Source organism: Aspergillus homomorphus (genome assembly GCF_003184865.1).
Source record: "Aspergillus homomorphus CBS 101889 unplaced genomic scaffold BO97scaffold_96, whole genome shotgun sequence".
NCBI lineage: Eukaryota > Fungi > Ascomycota > Eurotiomycetes > Eurotiales > Aspergillaceae > Aspergillus > Aspergillus homomorphus.
In genome coordinates this window covers 1,084-20,441 of record NW_020291982.1, presented here as the reverse complement: position 1 = coordinate 20,441, position 19,358 = coordinate 1,084, and the positions used below count along the sequence as shown (strand labels likewise).

At 51.9% G+C, this 19,358-nt stretch overlaps 2 protein-coding genes across 2 annotated transcripts; one reads left to right on the top strand and one right to left on the bottom strand.

Moving 5' to 3' along the window:
* Positions 1 to 1,671: 1,671 nt before the first annotated feature.
* On the bottom strand, positions 1,672 to 7,865 carry pkhB (putative sensor histidine kinase/response regulator). Its single transcript, XM_025691124.1, has 3 exons — positions 2,327 to 7,865; positions 2,155 to 2,268; positions 1,672 to 2,091 (listed from the first exon to the last, which is right to left on the bottom strand). The coding sequence occupies exons 1-3, from the start codon at positions 7,646 to 7,648 to the stop codon at positions 1,801 to 1,803; spliced, it is 5,727 nt and encodes a 1,908-aa protein (XP_025545823.1). The 5' UTR covers positions 7,649 to 7,865; the 3' UTR covers positions 1,672 to 1,800.
* Positions 7,866 to 11,928: 4,063 nt separating this feature from the next.
* BO97DRAFT_358258 (putative sensor histidine kinase/response regulator) lies at positions 11,929 to 19,088 on the top strand (the record flags this gene model as incomplete). Its single annotated transcript, XM_025692244.1, has 3 exons — positions 11,929 to 14,840; positions 14,907 to 16,094; positions 16,172 to 19,088. The coding sequence occupies 3 exons, from the start codon at positions 11,929 to 11,931 to the stop codon at positions 19,086 to 19,088; spliced, it is 7,017 nt and encodes a 2,338-aa protein (XP_025545822.1).
* Positions 19,089 to 19,358: the final 270 nt, after the last annotated feature.

The following is a 19,358-nucleotide window of genomic DNA, read 5'->3' as shown; positions in this document are numbered from 1 at the left end:
CTGCGCGCAGGTCTACGGATAGAAATAGCTAGACATCTTCTCGACACGGCGTGAGATCAGCATTCCATCCTCCCTCCTTGTATATATATAAACCCATTAATTCAATGTTATTGGATGGGGGTGGAGATAAGGAAGAATGCTATAGGGTGGATAAGCAGGACGCCTTACCGGAGGGTTTGATTGCTACCAGCCAGACCAGACAATCATATAAACACGATAGATAGTCCTCGTACTCGGGTCGAGTTTCTTTCAGCTTGGCTGTTCAGGATGGATACTGGATGCTATATGGGTAGGGAAATAAGTAAGTAACTAAGTAAAGTGTTTCAGCTTCCGCTCCAGCGCCATCCCCAGCTCCGCGGATATCATATCATTGCTTACTTCGCTTCGCTTTGCTTCGTGTTTTTTGGGTTCGTGGCAATACGATGCGATGCGATGCGATGCGAGGGGGGTTAAGGGAGGGAGGGAGCTCGTATCCCCTCCCTCCTTTGCTCCTGCGTCTCTCCCGGATTACTTTGGTTCTATCGCTGATTAGTTTTGTTCTGGGGCCCGTTCATCTGATGATAGTTTTTTGCCGAGATTCCCATCGTATAGTACAGTATATCCGGGGGGGATATCCCGTGTTTCTCTGATTTATAGTATACACGAAAGCGGTTCGTTGAATCGGGTGGTCGTCTAGCTTACCCTGGCTTTGAGTCGGGTGAAGAAGAAGGGTTCGGTTATGCGGTGCGTACTATGCTTATGACAGCTTCTTTTCGGGGTTTCGGTGGTCTGGGTTGTGGTTTTGGAAATAAGAGGTTGAAACTCTTGTTGACTTGGGAGTTAAGTTATGGATAGTGGGCTGTGGGTATGAGTTTTATCGGATGTCTTGTTCCGGATTTGGGTCTGAGGTTAATGTTTGCCTGGTATATTTCGTATGTTTATTCAGTTGGTGCGGGATGGGGAAGTGTGTGTTTCTTTCTGTCACGATTTATTCATGGAACGGAACCCTCATTGAATAGTGTTTTGGTAAAGAGGAATGGTGTTGAGATTATAAATATATGTAGGTTCGGATATGATGACACGGAATGCTAAAACACCATACAACTCTCAGCGCCCCTAAACTATACTTTCACCAAAAATCTCCACATGATCATCGTTATAGCTTGCTAGCAACCTGACTAGGTAGGGTATATCACTATAGAATTCAATAATCTACTTCATCGAAAGGGATGAGAAACACTCCATCAACCACAAACACGGACGCCGAGTGCAGGAAAGAAAAAAAAATCAACATGCTCGATCGGTTTTGGGCAAATACAATTCCAGAATGTAAAAGGTCGTGCTCATGAAGCTGGTATCGGTAATCGATTACCGGGAAAAAAGCCGCGCGTAATTTGGAGCAGTGGAAAGAGCTCAATAGGAGGAGGGAAGAAAGACGTAGGGAGAATCTCTCAATACAAATCCCGTAAAAGAACAGACTGACGCCATGAACGGAGGTCCGTAGGTCCAAAGAACAACACAACAAGCATGAACCCCCCGCCCCATGAATGCTGAAAGGTATCATTTCAAATTGACATGCCGAATGCAGATAAAAATGCCATGGAGAAACGAGGCCGCAACCGTAAGACTGGGACGCAGAAAGCAATATCAAGCAAGACTCGAGAAATCATCCGGGGCGCCGTTCCGTCCGATACTTCATTGCCGGTCCCAAACAAAACAAGAAAAAGAAATTATTAAATCTCGCCTCCACAAGGCGAATGAGTCGGGGTGGAATACGTAGCAGGTACATTATAACACTGGAGAGTCGACACGTGCTGGCCTTCACTCGGCGCGGAACTTCCCCGCATTCTCGGCCTTGAGACGGTCCCGCAGAAGAAGCAAAGGCCGGTTGGGATCAAGCAGTCCCATCATCATCTTTCCGAGTTCGTTGTGTTTGATCGGTTTGGTGACATAATCATTGAAGCCAGCGCGCGCAGCATCCTCGATTTGATCCGTCATTGCGTTGGCTGAAAGAGCCATGATCGGTATTTGTGGGTAGTGGTTCTTGGATTCCCAGGCGCGGATCTCACGACATGTCTCATAGCCGTTCTTGATGGGCATTTGGATATCACACTGCGGGGATGATTAGCAAAACTGGAACTACCAAGGCAGCTCTGGGTCGGCTCTTTCACTTACGATGATAAGAGAGTAGTATCCCGGTTCCTTAGAAAATACCATCTCAGTGCACTCTTGACCATTGGTGGCTGTCTCTGCCATCACCTTGATTTTGTCGAGGTATTTCAACATCACCTGAAAGAAATCAGCATACCGAATAGCGGACAACATCGGGACATACGGCCACACTTACCATACGGTTTGTATCATCATCTTCAACGAGTAACACTCTGTATCCCTTGTTCCCGATGACCTCTTTCACCATCTTCGACATGGTCTTGAAGTTGTTGTTGATCTCCCGAGCCATATCCTGGTTCCTGTCCTTGCTCAAGTCGCGCCTATTGTCGGGATCAAATATGGATGAGAAGGCAGACGGCTTCACTGGCTTCGGTACGGTGTATATACGTCTCCCGCTGGACGCCAACTCCAGAATCCTGGAATTGATTTGTCGCTTCTGGTACAGATCAGAGATGATGACCAGACTGGGTGCGGTCTCGAGATCGCACTCTGACACGTAGTGCATCATATCCAAAACGTCATCCACGTTGGGCAAATTAAGGACCAGATGAGTAAGCTTGGTGACATCGCTGACCGAGTCCCTCCAATCTTCCACATCAGATGTAGAGGTTATGGAGAAAGGAACTTCGAGGGGAACCACCTGCTCGATATGTTGCTTGATAGCCTGGCGAGTGTTGTCCAGAGGACAGAGGATCAGAATCCAATAGCTGCTGGGTAGAGGCTGCGCGTCCGATCCAGTGTACTCCGTAGGCTTGGTTGAAGCGAAAGATTCTTGCGAAGGCGAGGAGGAGGATGGTGCCGTTGGCTGCGTGATATCACCGCTTGGGAGGGCAGACTTGGTGTGGTCAAGCTTGGCCAACGGATCCACCGTGTAGAGGTCTGGAGTCGGAAGTGCAGAAGAGATAGAAGACTTTTCCGAGAAATTGATCGAAGGGAAGCGTACATGGGGTTCGTAGCCTGTTTGGGGTTGTGCCAATGAGTTCTCGAGAGCCGAAGAGAAATCCGCCGCGTCAGGTCCTCGGCTATCCATGGAGTCCTTTCTGAACAGCAGCTTCTGCAGTGGATTCGGCTTGAAATGCTCCAGGAATACATCAGAAGTGCTGGAGGATTGCCGGACAAGTCGGGGCTCATCAGGGGTCGGCGGCGGTGGTGGAGCGTCCACTCTGACATAGAACGAGAACTTGGCACCTTGCCCTTCCTTACTGGTGGGCGTCAACTTGCCACCATGCATCTCGACAAGCTGCTTTGAAAGGAATAGTCCCAGACCACTACCGGCATGCTGTTGCGAGCCGTTCTGTCCAAGTTGACTGAACCGCTGCATCAGTCGTTCTGCATCCCGGACGCTGAAGCCTTTGCCGGTATCGACGACATCAAAGTTCAACAACAATTCCGTGGACTTGGGAGGAGCTGGGCTACCATCATAGATAGAGCAGCATATATGGATCTCACCCTGAGCAGTAAACTTGACTGCGTTACCGACAAGGTTGATGAGAACTTGGCGAATACGGAACCTGTCTCCGATGACCATCGGCGGAACGTTTGAATCCATCAAATAGTTGATCTCAAGGCCCTTGTCGATTGCTCTAGACGAGACGGTGTCAATGACATCCTCGATCACAGATCGTACATGGAACCATGAGTTAACCATTGTCATCTTGCCAGCTTCCACCCGGGAGACATCCAGAATATTATCAACCAGCTCTCGCAGGTTGGTTGAGCTGTTTTGGATAGTGTCAAGCATGCGCCGCTGGTCAGTATCCAGCTGGGTGTCTAGAATGAAAGGAATGGTGCCTAGTATTCCATTGAGCGGAGTCCGGATCTCGTGAGACATGTTACTGAAGAACTTGGTCTTCGACTCCATTTGGTTATTGAGTTGCTGCATGGCTTTGTTGAGTTCGCGTTCGAGGTTCTTGCGGTCATTGATATCCGTGCATGTGCCGTACCAGGACGCCTCTCCGCTGCCAAAGCTGCTGGTCTCCACGCAAACCAGACGAACCAGATGCCATCTGAAATCTCCACCTCTCGAGCGAAGCCTGATTTCCGTAGAGTAGAAGACACGTCCGTTCTCGTCCCTCTGCACAGAGGCGACCCCACGCCTCACCAGTTCTTCCAATGCAGGCGTGACACCCTGGCCAAATTGATTGTCTTGTGAGACTGCCTTGCGTACGGCCTCCGCTGCATTCTCCCCTGCTCCAGCGGCCGACTCAACCTTCTGAGGCTCGGCAAGATACAAAGACAGAAGGCCGCATTTCTCAAGGTCGTCGGTATGGACGTGCTTCGCAAACCCAAAGTTCAACGCTTCCTCGAGCTTTTGACCGGTGTAAAGATGCCATTGTTCATTGACGAAGATCAGGCCCCTGTATTCTGTGGCTTCGAAAACAATCTGGGGGATGGAGTTGGAGAAGGCTCGATATTTCGCGTCGGTGGCGAACTTTTCTCGCTCCTGGGCGGCCTTCAATTCGGCAATATGTTGCTCATGTATGTCGAGGAACGACCCAATCCAGTAAAGCACCTCACCGGTGGAAGACAGCAGAGGGTTGGCCCGGAAGATGAACCAGCGATAGGCCGACTCGTCATTGAATCGTTTGACTCGTACGCGTTCCGTAAATTGTGACCCAGTCCGCAGTGCATTCGCCCATTCCTGAGACAGGTGCTCTCTTTCGCTGCTATGAATATTCTGCCAGAGATCTCGAACCTTTTGTTCCTGAGGCTGACTCCGTCGGTAAGCATCGAACTTGGAGTTGGTCCATATTACCTCTCCGCTCTGCGGTTTGGCAAGAAAGAGGTGTAAGGGCACCGAGTTCAGCATAAGCTGAGCCACAGTATCGGAGAAGGGGCGCGGAAGCTCGCGTTGCAGTTGAGCGTAGAAGGAATTCGTGGAGGGATGGCGGGAAGCAGTCTGCGTTGGGGATACCACCTGTGGCCCCTTCGTATCCTGCGAGGGAGAGACAACCCCCGGACTTTGATCTTGCGGAGTGGCTTCTTCATCGGCAGACTTACTCACAAGCCTCCCTGGAGAAGTAGGGGTTGATGACGCCATGTTCTGTCTCATCTTGGCCAATCTGTTCCGATGCTGAGTGATGGCATCACGGAAGCCCTTCGACTGATGTACGTTGAAGTACCCATCGGGGTTATCAGTACCCGTCTTGGGCACCACCCCAGGAGATTCACACAAAGTGGTTCCCCCTGAGGCGATCAGACCGAGGTCGAAGCCGGGTGTCCCGAGATTGGATAGCGAAGGACTGAGCTTAGTCGAACTCGATCTTTCTTCTGGACTAGAGATACTAGCTCTAGCAGACAAAGATCCGTCATCCGCAATTGTGTAGCTCACATGGCCACTGAGACCCGCAACCAGCTCCAGCTCGCTGCTTTCATCTGAGAAGGTCCCGCCAAGACCCAGAAGATGGCCATAGCGTGGAGCCTCAAGCCGAGAAGTGATTTGACGCTCAAGCTGGCTGTACTGTTGAGCGAGGCCAAACGAAGTCGTAAGATGGGGCATAAGATATGACAGTGATCTTCTGAGATTCGTGGGATAGGGGATGACGGGAGATAATATCGAGATCACAGCGACGGGGAACCGGAGAGTGGACGGCGACGTATCCTTGGCGCGACCGACGTGCAGAAGAGGAATGTGGACCACCGACTTGGCGAAGTCAACGCCAATGGCTTCCAGTGGACCCAAATTGGAATAATCGTGAGGCGGGGGATGCTTTGCGAATGCACTCTCATCGACGGCGTGGCTGACGAAGAATGGATTCTGCTCCGCATGGGCGCGAGGTGCAGGGGATGGAGCTGGGGATTGAGACCACGGGGAAGGGGGCACCTGTTCATACTCGTCGAACAATTCCATGGACGGGGTCCCCCTGGACTTGAACAGACCAGGATTGGATACCCCTCTCGCGCGCGCTGGACGGGATGATTGATTGGCGTTTGCTGGTTGCGCTGTTGGGGTGGCCTGAGGTTTGTCTTCTGGGGTTTCGAGGGGCTCTCCTTGACCGGGATGGTTAACCACTCCCTCTGAATATTCTCGTGTTAGAACAACGGGATTGGTGCGTCCAAAGAGCTTTACCACCCCAGTTCTCTTGATAAGCGGATCGGACTCGACTTCTAGCGGTCGGGGTACGGGGAATACCGCCAGACGTTGAGGTGTCAGCCCGAACGTTGGCTCCGGTTCGTTGGTCGGAGTCTCGATGTCGCTCTGCGTTCCTTTGCTCTCCGTCTTAGGTGGACCGCCGACATGTTCCCCGCATTTAGATTCCGTGTCACGCCAGTCGGGCTGTTTCCGTTCCTTTCCAAAGCCAGCGAACGAGTGCCGTGACAATAAGGACGGTCGCTTTGGCGAATGGGAGGCTTTCGACCCATTCAAAACAGCTTCTGCCAGCAGCCCTTTCTTTTTTGCCGTCGCTTCCTTATTCCCCTTCGAGGCGGCGTCGTCGCTCGTACTCGCTTCACCCTGCAATTGTCCCGCATCGATAGGGAGGGCGTCTGGGTCAAAGACTGCTTTCTGGCCCCACGGAACATTCTCCAAATCTGTTGCGTCTCCTGGTACGGCCAGCGATGCTCTCTCCGCTCCGTAGTGTGTCTGCAGAATCTGGACGACGTTTGCCCACCACGCTTCCAACCCGGGATCTGCGTTCAACTGCAGGGTAAGTTCATACAGATTGGGGCTGGGGTAGGCTGGATCCTCGGGCACAGCCTTGTACTGAGGCGGTAAAAAAACACCTTGAGGATACGCCGCAGCAGAAAATTGTTCGTCCGCATTGTCGGACGGTCCCATCCGGGCCTTGACTTTGTCGGCAGGTAGGGTCAACTTGAATGCGTTGTGGTTGAGGGCGGAGTCCTGGGCTGCTCTGTTCGGAAAGTGCGACTCCATTCTTGGGAAGGGGTAGGACGGAGTTGGTCCGGGGAGGTTGTCGGGAGAGGTGTTGGAATCCATGGCTCTAATGGTGCCACCAGAACCAGTGGAGTCGGAGTATGAGGCAGAAGGCAATGCTCCCGTGGTTGATAGGGTTTTCGCGAACGACACATTGAGCGGCCGTTTCCTGGTGGACTCTGTGGTGCTCGAAGGTGCGGGATCGGGTTGCGATGCAGAAAGCTCTCGAGCGGCCGAGGTGGATTGGTTCTGGGATTGCTGCATCTGCTGATAGACCAGTAATTCTTCCATCTGCCTCCGGAGCTCCTTGAGGGTCTGCAAACTGCGCCCTTGATCCTCCTGGGTTCCTTTTCCCGCTTCAGGACTGTCCTTCTTCGGAGGTGACGGGATGTGGCATGCGGTCGCAGTCTGTTCGTGCGATATAGGAGAAGAGCGAGAGTTAGCATTGCGTGAACTGTTCCCCGGCGTCGCATGTCCATCAACTGCATAGTGAACATCATGAACAGAAACAGAATGGGCTGGCTGCAAGGAGGGTCGACAATGGGAATGGGGCGCGGCGACAGGCGAAGGGGCCTCGGCCGGCGATGGAAGCGGAGGTGTCTTCATGCTGTTAACTTCGCCCATCCTAAATCTCCCTCCACCGCCGGTCACAAATCAATTCTCCTGGGCGAATCCAACTCCACAGGAGCCAACTGAGGCACTCATCTCTCGGACAAAATGGTCCGCAAAATCAAGTGGGAGGAGGGAGGTCAGGATGATGAGGAGAATTGATGCACAGGACCAACGAAAACCAAACAAGTAACCGGAGAAGATAACTTAATTCGAAGGGTCGGGGAAAAGAAGAGAGACAAGAACGCTATTGGAGCGGGAGGGTGTATATAGCGCGCACACGGTGAAGAACCCGACGAGCGAAACGAAAAGGGGTGGTGTGGATTGGCTCGAAATACAAGGCAGTTGAAGGGGTTGGGGGAGGGGGGTTAAGGTGGAGGGGGGGCGCGCTTGAATTTGCGACCATGTAAAAAAAAAAACGTCCGCAATACTTTTCACCGGCGCGAGATATGGGGAGCGTAGGCGCGAGAGAAAGGAATATACAAGAAAAAAAAAATAGAGACACGAGGGGGGAAAGAGTGGGAAATGGTAAACGAACGATTTTTTTTTTTCGAAAATGGGCCGTTGGAAGAAAGGTGACTAAAGCGGTGTATATCGGAAGTGATTATGGGGGGTGGTGAGTGGGTGTGGGTTATGGTGGATGAATGGGACAAGATGAAAGGGGATAGGATGGGATGGGATGATTTGAGACTTCCAAAGGAAGTAAGTAATAGTAAGTAGGTAGTAGGTAGGTAATGGTGGTAGACAAGTAGGGGTAGTCTTCTGGTAAAAGGGGATTGGAAGAAAGGCTCAACTGAATCTGACCTTTCTTTCCTAGTGGAAGCCGTGAAGCAGCAGTAGCAGCAGGTTCGACTGCTATGGCTAAAGTGCTAGTACAATAAAATGATAATAATGAATGGACCCAGCAGCGGATCGTCGATTTGTGCTGGGAAAGTTCAAGATGTGGAAATGGTCCGTCTCCGGGTGGGGAGAGAGAATATTCCAAACTATGACGTAGGTAAGGCAAAGCTCTGCCTGGACTGGGCTGGATGAATGGGGGGGCGGCGGCGAGAGAGAGGGAGAGAGAGAGGGGGGGGGAGGGGAGGGGAGGGGAGGAGAAACAGAGAATAGTTAAGGGAAGAAGAGCGAAGGCAAGGGAAGATTAGAAAGCCTATTTCGGCACTAATCTCAATTGTCCCGCAGCAATTGAGTCCTTCAAAAGAAATAAAGACGGGTCTCTCTCTCTATTCCTGGCAAACAATCTGTTGAAGTTGTCGCAGAGAGCACTGGGTGGGAGAGAGGAACAAGAAGAGAAGAAACAATGCAAAATTGGAGTGAGATCGATCGGAAAGGAAGTAGAATAGTCCGCTGGACTACACCAAGAGAGAAAATGAGAGAGAAACACACTTACAAGGAAGTAACAAGAGAAAACCAAGTACTGGTGGTGGTCAATCAGTCAGTCAGTCAGTCAGTCAGTCAGTCAGTCAGTCTACTAACTTGCCCTGCCTAGTCCTAGTAGTAGCGGGCGCAGGGAATGGACATCGCTCGATTTTGCCTACTCGTAGGATGGATTCTCACTAAGCACTGGCTAGACTCTTAGTAATTCCGATAGTTAAGTTATAACTAGACATCAGTCAAACTAGACTATAAGCCCGGAGCAGCAGGAGCAGCAGCAGGAGCAACAGCAGCACGAGTCTTTAACATTAATAACCTTACCCCTCTGGATGATGCCACATTCATTTAGTCGCAGGAACGACAAATGCTGGATGACATTGACATAACTCAAAGTAGACTAGTGTAAGGGCAGCCCCCGCCGTCTTGGGTTTGCATCAAGTAAGCAAGCCCTCCCTCCGCCAATGCCGCCACCACCACATCATCATCATCACTGTTCTCTATAATAGACAGCGACCGACGGTCAATTCTGATCAATACTCCCCGGTAACCGCCCTTTGAGTACATCCGACCTCGCGCCGATAGAACCGAAGAATGGTTCCAACACTCGGGAACCATTCTTTCCATCCACATCGCATAAGGTGGGGCGGCAATGACAGTGGCTTCTCGCTCATGGCTGCATCATCGCTACAACAGCACTAGATATACTAAGTCGTACACTGCAGCAACTTGGTCACGAGCCATCACTTACTTGGCGCCGAAGGCGGTCAACCTCCACTGTTCCCCTCACGTGAGTCCCTCAGCTCTCTTCCGGATACTGGGTCCCGTCCACTCCGGAAGCAGAACAGATCAGGTGGAACAGAAAAGCCCCCCAAACTGCTTTTATCATACCCAGTACGCTCTTGTAATCAAGACATAGCTGCATGATCTCATAGCCTGGTCGCGCGCTATTCGCAGAGGCACTGTTGGGCATTTGGTGAGATCCTCAATAATGGTTCGTGAGGCACGCGATCGGCGCACTAACCACTAACCGACCAGGCGGCCGCTTCACTTCTAGAACCTCTACAAGTTATCGCCTGGTATCTGTTTGCCCTTGTTATTCACAAATAGCACTACTGGAGTTTACCCCGAACTTCGCTTGGCCACGCTCCCGGAAGTAGTGTCCTTGGGATCGCTCTACGGGGTCGAGCGACAAATTGTATCCCCTCGCGACGCCTGGTAAAGTTCTCAAGCATGAAGTGTCTTGCGATTTATCGATCCCGGCAGCTTTCAAGTTTGCGAACCTCCATAGATAATATGGTCATCTCAGGTAAGATGTAGTCCAAACTTGGTAATGAATGTGTGCAAAGGTCAAGGTGACAACCAAGAAGACCCAAGCGCAATCGGAAATGATAGTCGCAGAAGTTCGAACTAGTACGTGCAGAAGCCTGGATAGCTCAAGGATGAAAGCTGAAATTTGCGTAGAAGATTCAAGGTACGAAGCGATGACGGCATCCAATCGTCAATGCGCCGCGTGGGTTGGCAGCCTCCGAGGCGTTTCGTACCATGGGAATGAACCGGGCTAGCATACTTAATCTTCTACAGCTTCAGATGGGCAGATAGAGAGCGAGATGTGATACACCGCCTGCAACGGAAAGACTATCCACGTATCACCAGGGCCCCTTCTGCTGCATACCACCACCGGCTGCATCAGCACCTACGCGGTTGTGTAGTGTCAGTGCAGGGACCTGACGATCTTAAAATAAATGGTATGACGAAGCCAGGTCTGCATCCTGCTCTTGTGCTCATGTCGGTCGGTGATCGAACACGTGGGAGACATACTTCCAACTGGTACAATTACAATGGATCGGTAGTTCATGACATTGTGCCGGTGACATATCCGAATGTTAGTTCAAACTCAGATTAAGCCTGACTGACTTTCATTCAGGCCCCAGACCCTGTTCTTCGAATCAAAAGTCCGGGGTCGTACTCCTTATCATTCTGATAGTCAGGAGTCTTCTTCCCTTTAGGCGGGATAGCGCAGGATAAACGTTTCTGTATACTATGATGACTATCCTTTACCTTGGGGCCTGTGGTTGGAGCGGCCCATGGATACCATTTCCAGTCGCCAGGGGCTACCGAATGCACCTGTCCCATCCATCCGACAAGCAGGGTTGTGAAGAAGGACTAGAAGGCTAGACCAAGGAAAATGAAACAAAAGGGTAAAAGAGAGCGGGCGGAGGATTGACATTCTGTTTGGATGGCATGTTGTTGCAAGTACTCTGTAGCAAAGCCCGTTTTGACTGTCATCATGTTGTGTGAGACAAAACCAACGGCTGATCGATCGGCCACACCCACTAGGGATTTGCTTTGATTGGGCTTTGATTCCCTCGTGATGCCCGAACGGTAGCTGACTCATCCATAATAAGGAAAGAGCCCTCTCAATGAGGAAATCCGACAGCCTCAGGCCGCTCGACCCCATTGAACCAAAAGTTCCCTGCCTCGAAAGATTCATTGCGAAACTCTCCTCATCAAAAGTTGTTCGCTTCCACCCAACCAGGCCACAGCTCCCCCTCGACTTGGTGGTTGTATTCAGGTAAGCTACAACCAAACCTATTTCCTCAACTGAATCCAAAACAAAGGGAATTCAAACACCCATCCTCTCCTCCCCAAGTCCGCACAAGCGTGCGGTCTCCCAGCGTGGACCTTTACCTAATCTAATCACAGGGAGCGGCACAACTCCTCCCCTCCTCCCTCTTTCCTTCTCTCTCCACCGTCCTTGGCGATCATTTGTTGGAATCCGTTTTCGTTCGTATGAATGCTTCTTACTGCGCACTCCGACCACCCTTTTCCGAGTACGAGTGCGTTTCCACACGACCGTCAAGACATCTATGGCCGTCAATTGAGGGGTGCTATTCTGACACAATTGTTTATTGTTGGTTGCGATGGAGGATAGCCATATCTTGGGTGACGACTTGCCGCTCCCCCCGGCGCGGCTCTTCGAAAGATTGGCGCAGTTGCCTGGATACACCTGGGACCAGTCCACTGAGCCCTTTCATTCCACCTACAACCACTGGCATGTCTTTGGTCTTCGTCATGCCGTCGAATGTGATGTTTCTACCCCGGCCGCAACCTCGTCCGGCCCCTCCAGCCTGGCTCGCAATTCCCCGCGCACCGAGTCCCGACCCCCGTTCCGTCATAATTGGAGGAGCAGCTTGAGTGAGTCCAGCAGCGAAATATCGCTTTCTCGTATCGATCATGAGCCGATCTGGATCCCCGTCGTCGCCCGGGTTTCGTCCCACGTCGTTAGACTCGAGCGCGAATTCCATATGCTACGGTCGATTGTACAAACCTCGGACCCGGACTGCAACCACACCATACGGCCGATCGATCTGATCCGATTGCCGCCCGACCCCGGGGATTCAGGCACGCTGCTCGTGGCTCTGTTCGAGTCTCCCGGTCCGAACATGCTGCGAGAGATGGTCGCTTTTGGACCCGCTTGGTTCGCAGTTGGCGGCAGGACTGACAGCAACGAGCCCACTCCCGGGGAGCAGGTTTCTCTGGCGGTATTTCTGGACTTTGCGATAGGCGCATGTGATTGCTTGGAACTTCTACACTACGGCCTCAAAACCGTTCATGGCGAAATTCGGGGCGATGCCTTCCACTTCAATCGGGAGGCCCGCTCGGTCAAGCTGACCAACACTGGCAATGGAGCCCGGTCATTTGACAACATCCTGAGTGAAGGCTGGTCATCGCTCTCGAGGGAGTTAGGCGTCAAGAACAAGCTGCAGTTTATCGCACCAGAGCAGACGGGGCGAATGCCGACGGAACCCGATAGTCGGACTGATATTTATGCGCTAGGCGTGCTGTTCTGGACTATGCTGGTGGGCAAGCCGGCCTTTACCGGCAGCGACCCGGTGGAGGTTGTACAGAACGTTCTTGGAAAGAAGTTGGTCCCCGTTTCGGCGAAGAGAATGGATGTTCCGGATGCTGTATCGGCTGTCATTCAAAAGATGACGCAGAAGGCTGTGAACGAACGCTATCATACGATCTCCTCCGTCAAACGAGACTTAGCGCAGATCTCCCAGCTACTTGGCGATGGTGACAGCGAGGCCTTGAAGGACTTCCAGATCGCCCAGCGTGACGTCTCGTCCTTTTTCACCCTTCCGTCTCGCATGTTCGGCCGACGCGAAGAATACGACAAGATCATCAGTGTTGTGGAGAAGGTCCACAGGCGCCAGCAATGTGCATATGCGCGAGCTGGCGCGCAAGCTAGCAATGGAGTGGGTTCGAACTCGTCCGTCTCCGATGGTCGGGTCGATAGCTTCGAAATTGCATCTGGCTCTAGCGACTCAGGCTCATTCCATCTAACTTCCAAAGCAGCTTCTAACGGCGGCCCTCTGGGTCGGGTATCTACACATGAGTCCCTGCATAGCACCGAGTCTTCTCTTTCCACCCCAAAGCCAGGAAACGCTTCCGGCAAACTCAAGAGTCCGGTGGAATCACGCGCATCATGGGATATTGCAGACCGAGATAGTCACCCTTCCATGGGTGCAAGCACACAGAGTCATGGGGAGTCGATCACTTCCGTAAATCGAGCAAAACCTGGAAATAAAACACGTCGTGTCGGCAAATGTGAGATCATCACCATCAGCGGTGCGGCTGGCATTGGAAAGACCGACCTCTTAAACCGAGTTCAACCCACGATTCGTAAACTTGGATATATCGGCATAGCCCGTCTGGACCGGGCTAGGCGCGTTCCATTCGAACCATTCGCAAAGATCTTGGCTAGCCTTTTACGGCAAATATTCTCGGAACGTGATGTGACCACTGACTATCACAACAATGTCCGCACGGCATTACGACCCATGTGGCCGACCTTGCACCGGGTCCTTGAGCTTCCGGAACAGCTCATGTCATCGGGAAGCAAGGATAAGCAGATCTCACCCAGGCTCTCGGCAGCGCAGCACATCTTCAAAGATGTATCGACCAAAGGAGAACCATCCAAGCGCATGGCAATGCCGCGTCTTGACGATGGGCAAAGCTCGGTGGACTTCTTTCTGTCCAATGCAGCGCTGAAGAACATGCGACTGATGGAGACCTTCTTGGAAATTCTCAAGACACTATCGCAATACAGGGTGATTTGTGCATGCGTCGATGACTTGCACTATGCTGATGACGAAACCCTGGAACTGATCATGAACATCGTGAAGGCAAAGCTACCTTGTGTGCTGATTCTCACGAGCCGAAAGTCTGAACTCGAGTCAGACGCTATCAAATCACTTTTCGAAGCGGACAACCCCAATGTGACCCGAGTCCTGCTGAAGCCCCTCGGAGAAGAAGAGATCATGCAGGTCGTAGCGGCTACGATGCATCAAGCCCCCAACCCAACGTTAACGCCACTCGCCGCCGTGATCCAGGAGAAGAGCATGGGCAATCCGTTCTTTGTGCGAATGATGTTGGAGACTTGCTATAGCAAAAACTGCATCTGGTATTCGTGGAAAAACTCTACCTGGGAATTTGACTTGGACCGCATTTTCACCGAATTTGTGGCGCCTAGGTATGGCGAGGGCCTAGGGCTCGGTTTCATTGCTCGGCGCCTTCAGGAAATCCCGACAGCGGCAAGGTCCATAATGGTCTGGGGGGCGTTGCTGGGAAGCCCGTTTGCATTTTCGTTAGTACAGAAACTTCTCACAAGCGAGTTTCTATTTTCAAGCGATGACGACGAGGCTATCGATTTGACTTGCCCGCAAAACGCAAACCTGATTCGACAGTCCGAGGCCGACATTGTTGTTGGACTGCAGTACCTTGTCCAAGCAAACCTTATCATTCCCGGAAAGACGGACGATGAATTCAGGTATGTACTCTCATCAACTCTATCTTGTCTCCACTTGATCGTTCCATTAACTCGGGCCCGCATAAGGTTTGTAAATGATCGGTTCTCCCAAGCCGCATTGTCATTGACTGAGGGACGGAACGTTGAGAAGATGCATTTCATCATATCCCAGGCCATGATGAAATACTACCACGACGGACGCAGTAGATATGCACTGGCACGGCATGTGGCTCTTGCGTCGCGGATCATCAAGTCTCGTGTTATTGAGAGGCTGGAATATAGGAAGATTCTCTGGGATGCAGCCCAAACTGCGGCCCAGTCAGGCGCTCGACCAACTGCGCTCTGGTACTTCCGTCATTGTATTGCTTTCCTACAGGATGATCCTTGGAATGACAATAACACCGATGTTTACTATCATGAGACCCTGCGCCTGCATATCGCCACCGCCGAAATGTCATGGTCTCAAGGACACAACACCGAAGCCCTGGATCTCCTGGACAAAGTGTTCGAGCATGGAAAAAGTGCTGTCTGCAAGTCTAGGGCCTGGATTGTGAAGGCGAAGATCTACGCCCAGATGGGCAACCACCTCCGCTCAATGGACTCTCTTCTTACATGTCTAGATGAGCTGGGCGTTCATCTCCGGGATCCAACCACATATGAAAAATGCGATGCTGCCTACAAAACACTTGGCGAATATCTCGGCAAGATGGACTTGGACACCATGGTGCGGAAGCCTGTTAGCAAAGACATTAATATGATAACTATTGGCGCGGTGATGGCCGAGGCAATGTCCGTCACGTACTGGGATGATGGGTTGACATTTTACCGAATGGCCATTGAGATGATGAATCTCCATCTCTTCAAAGGTGGGTTTGTCCAGATCTCAATAGGCTGCTCGCATCTTGCTATGATTTCCTTCAGCCGCTTCCGCGATTTGGACCTTGCTGTCAAGCTCAGTGACCATGCACTCAGCCTTCTTGAGCGGTGCCCGGAGCCTTGGACGCAGAGTCGGGGCCTAATCGTTCATAACTTGTATGTTGCCCACTTACGGGTACCATTGTCCTCCACGCTTCCTGTTCTTGAAACCTCAGTGGAGACTTCGTTCTCAATGGGCGACCCCTACATCACGTTGATCAGTCTCTCATCGATGGCAATGACGAGGCTATTCCTGGGCCACGATATGGCTCAAGTCGAGGCTTTCTGCAATGAAAGCCCAGAGGATATACCTGATTGGGTGAATGATACCCGTGGGGGTGCTACTCTTCTCGCCGTGCGGTAGGAACCCTCAAACTGACTAATTTCACTACTTATAATAGGAGCAAACGCCAGGGCTGACTCTCATGAATCTATAGACAAGTAGCGCGTGCTCTGCAAGGCAAAACATCCTGTCGGTTCGCTCATGCTGCCATGTCTGACGAGCACCATCACACAAACGAATACATCGCTTTCCTGGAAAACAACGCCAGCAATGCGGATCGCCCGCGGGATATCTACTGGGGCTTGGCAATGATCCCACTGTTCGCATTTGGACATCATACCAGAGCTATAGAGGTTGGCATGCAAATGATGGATACTATGCCTAGGTTATGGTCTGCTCGTGTTTCTTATGTCGTTTATTTCTATCTTGCCCTTTCACTCCTGACGCTTCATAACGATTATCCGGCACGTGGGTATCTTGATGGGAGTCTGAAGACGGTTTTGCAGTATAAAGCAGAGGTCGATTTCGCCCGCAGTGCTTGTGATGCCAATTACGGCATGTGGTCCCTGATTCTGGAGGCCTTGATCTGCGAAGTCCGAAACGACCACACGTCTGCCATTCAAGCTTTTGAGGCGGCAATTGATCACTGCCAAATCCATGGGTGGCCAATGGAAGAGGCCCTTGCCCTTGAGCTGCACGGTGAATTCCTGATTCGTCGTGGTGCCAAGAGAGCGGCACGTTCTGTGATGCAGGATGCAATTGCCGCCTGGGCTGCGATCAGTGCCGTGGGCAAGGCAGCACAACTGACTGAAAAGCACGAGTGGCTTCTGAAAACTGCGACCTCTTCGAGAAATGTTGACGTCGGCTGTCAGACTGTTGACTCTCTCCTTGGAATCAACCGCAATGCGGGCCAGGAACATATGGGCGTGAACGCAAACATGGAAGAAGACGACCGAAAACAGCGCTGGTTAGAACAGAACGGCGTCACAACCGGGGAACGTTCATTGGATATCTCTGGTGTCGGTCTCGATATAATCGACCTTTCAAGTATACTCGAGTCGAGCCAGGTGATGTCGTCCGAGCTTCAGATTGACAAGCTTTTGACAAAGATGATCGAAATTGTCCTAGAATCATGCAACGGCTCGGACTCAGCTCTTATTGCGACGAACTTTGATAACAATTTTACCGTGGCCGCGACTGGTGACATGGAGAAGGGGCAAAAGTCATACGTCGACGGTCTTCCATTTTCGGAAATCGAGGACAAGATGGCGCACCAGATTTCCCACTATGTGATGCGCACGCGCGAGGAGGTTCTTGTCCACAACGTACTTGAAGATGAACGGTTCTCCAACGTCAGCGAAGCTTATCAGGCAAGATACCCACTCGGTAGGTCGGTGATTGCATTGCCAATCATGCAAGCAGAAAACCTTCTTGGTGTTATTCATATCGAGGGAAAGCCGAACTCTTTTACGCAGCGGAATGTGGTTGTGCTTCACTTGCTCTGCAATCAGATCGGCATATCATTGTCCAACGCCTTGCTCTTCCGCGAGGTTCGCAAGGTCAGTGCCACGAATGCTTCGATGGTTGAAGCGCAAAAGCGCGCGCTGGCCCAGGCGCGGGAGGCGGAGCAGAAGGCCAAGGTGGCAGAAGCCGAAGCGAAGCACAATGTGAAGTTAAAGGAAGATGCGGCCAAGGCCAAGTCCATCTTCCTTGCCAATATCTCCCATGATTTGCGCACCCCAATGAACGGTGTCATCGGTCTCTCAGAGCTTCTCAAGGGTACTCGATTGGATAAGGAGCAAGATGAATACGTAGAGTCGATTCGGGTGTGTGCCGACACTCTGCTGACCCTCATCAACGACATCCTTGACTTTTCGAAGCTGGAAGCTGGGAAGATGAAGATTTCCACCGTTCCGCTTAATATCCGGGAAACGATCTCGGAGGTTGTTCGCGCGCTTCGTTATACGCACCGCGACCGAGGCTTAGAAACGATCGAGGATTTGGACAAGGTTCCCCCAGAGCTTGTGGTCCTTGGTGATCCTGTTCGCCTGCATCAGATCTTCATGAATCTGCTAAGTAACAGCTACAAGTTTACACCTAAAGGATCTGTGACCGTGCGGGCCAGGGTATCACGCGAGGGCAAAGGGCGCATTCGTTTGGAATGCTCGGTGTCAGATACAGGAATCGGTATCTCCGAGGAGCAGAAGTCGCGACTCTTCCGGCCTTTCTCTCAGGCCGATAACTCGACAGCAAGATCCTACGGAGGCAGTGGTCTCGGTTTGAGCATCTGTAAGGCAATCATCGAAGACGTTCTAGGTGGTGCAATCTGGCTTGATTCCACCTCCGGCGTCGGTACCACGGTAACCTTCCATCTGTCATTCAACAAAGTAAAGGATGCTTCCAGCAAAGGTCTCCGCTCGAAGTTGCCCAGCCCGGACGGGGAAAAGGCCTCTCCGAAGCCCACGGCTCGTGATCTTAGTATGGTTCCCCGCGATCAGATCCGAGTGTGCATCGCGGAAGACAACCCGATCAATCAGAAGATCGCCGTTAAGTTTGTGACCGGACTCCACTTGCAATGCGAAGCCTACAGCGACGGACAGCAGGCGGTGGAAGCCCTTCGGGCACGCTCCCGTGAAGGAAACCCTTTCCACGTGGTCCTCATGGATGTACAGATGCCCACGCTGGACGGCTACAACGCGACGCGCGAGATCCGCAAAGACCCCGATCCGAACGTCAACGAGGCCCTGGTGATCGCGATGACGGCCAGTGCCATTGAGGGGGACCGGGAGAAGTGCCTCGACGCCGGCATGAACAATTACCTTCCCAAGCCAGTCCGCTCGACGATCCTGGCCGAGATGCTCGACCAATATCTCGCCCCGGTCCCCGCCTACACCCGGACTCGAATGACGAACCGCGATCGAGGGAGCATGAGTACCGACGCCGGCACGCCGCCGCTCAGCAACTCCCTATCGCCGCAGTCCGAAAGTCCGGTCATCGCACTCACGCCCGAGGAGGAAAAGCCACTTGCCGCCAGCAGCAGCAACAGCAGCAGCAGCAACAGCAACACGTGAACTGGAAGGAAATTCTGGAAATTGTTTTTAATGGATTTTGAAAGCTCTCTTCTTTGCCTTGCCTGCACCGCGCTTGTTTGTGTTTGAGATACCATGTCTGTATAAATTGGAGTTTTCCTTTTTCTTTCGTTTTGATTTCATCCTGCAATGTGTGTTCCCACGTTAATCTTCCCCTCATCTCCTTCAAACTGATAGGAATCTGTCCCTGGACATCGTGACAACACCCCGCACTCCAGGAGATATTCCAGCCATTATCACATAGTCCCAGCG

Excerpts from the sequence above, each read along its gene's own strand:
- pkhB (XM_025691124.1), bottom strand. The coding sequence starts at position 7,648 with ATGGGCGAAGTTAACAGCATGAAGACACCTCCGCTTCCATCGCCGGCC. Across the intron at positions 2,269-2,326 it reads ATGATGATACAAACCGTATG|GTGATGTTGAAATACCTCGA; the intron begins GTAAGTGTGGCC and ends GATTTCTTTCAG. Across the intron at positions 2,092-2,154 it reads GATACTACTCTCTTATCATC|TGTGATATCCAAATGCCCAT; the intron begins GTAAGTGAAAGA and ends TCATCCCCGCAG.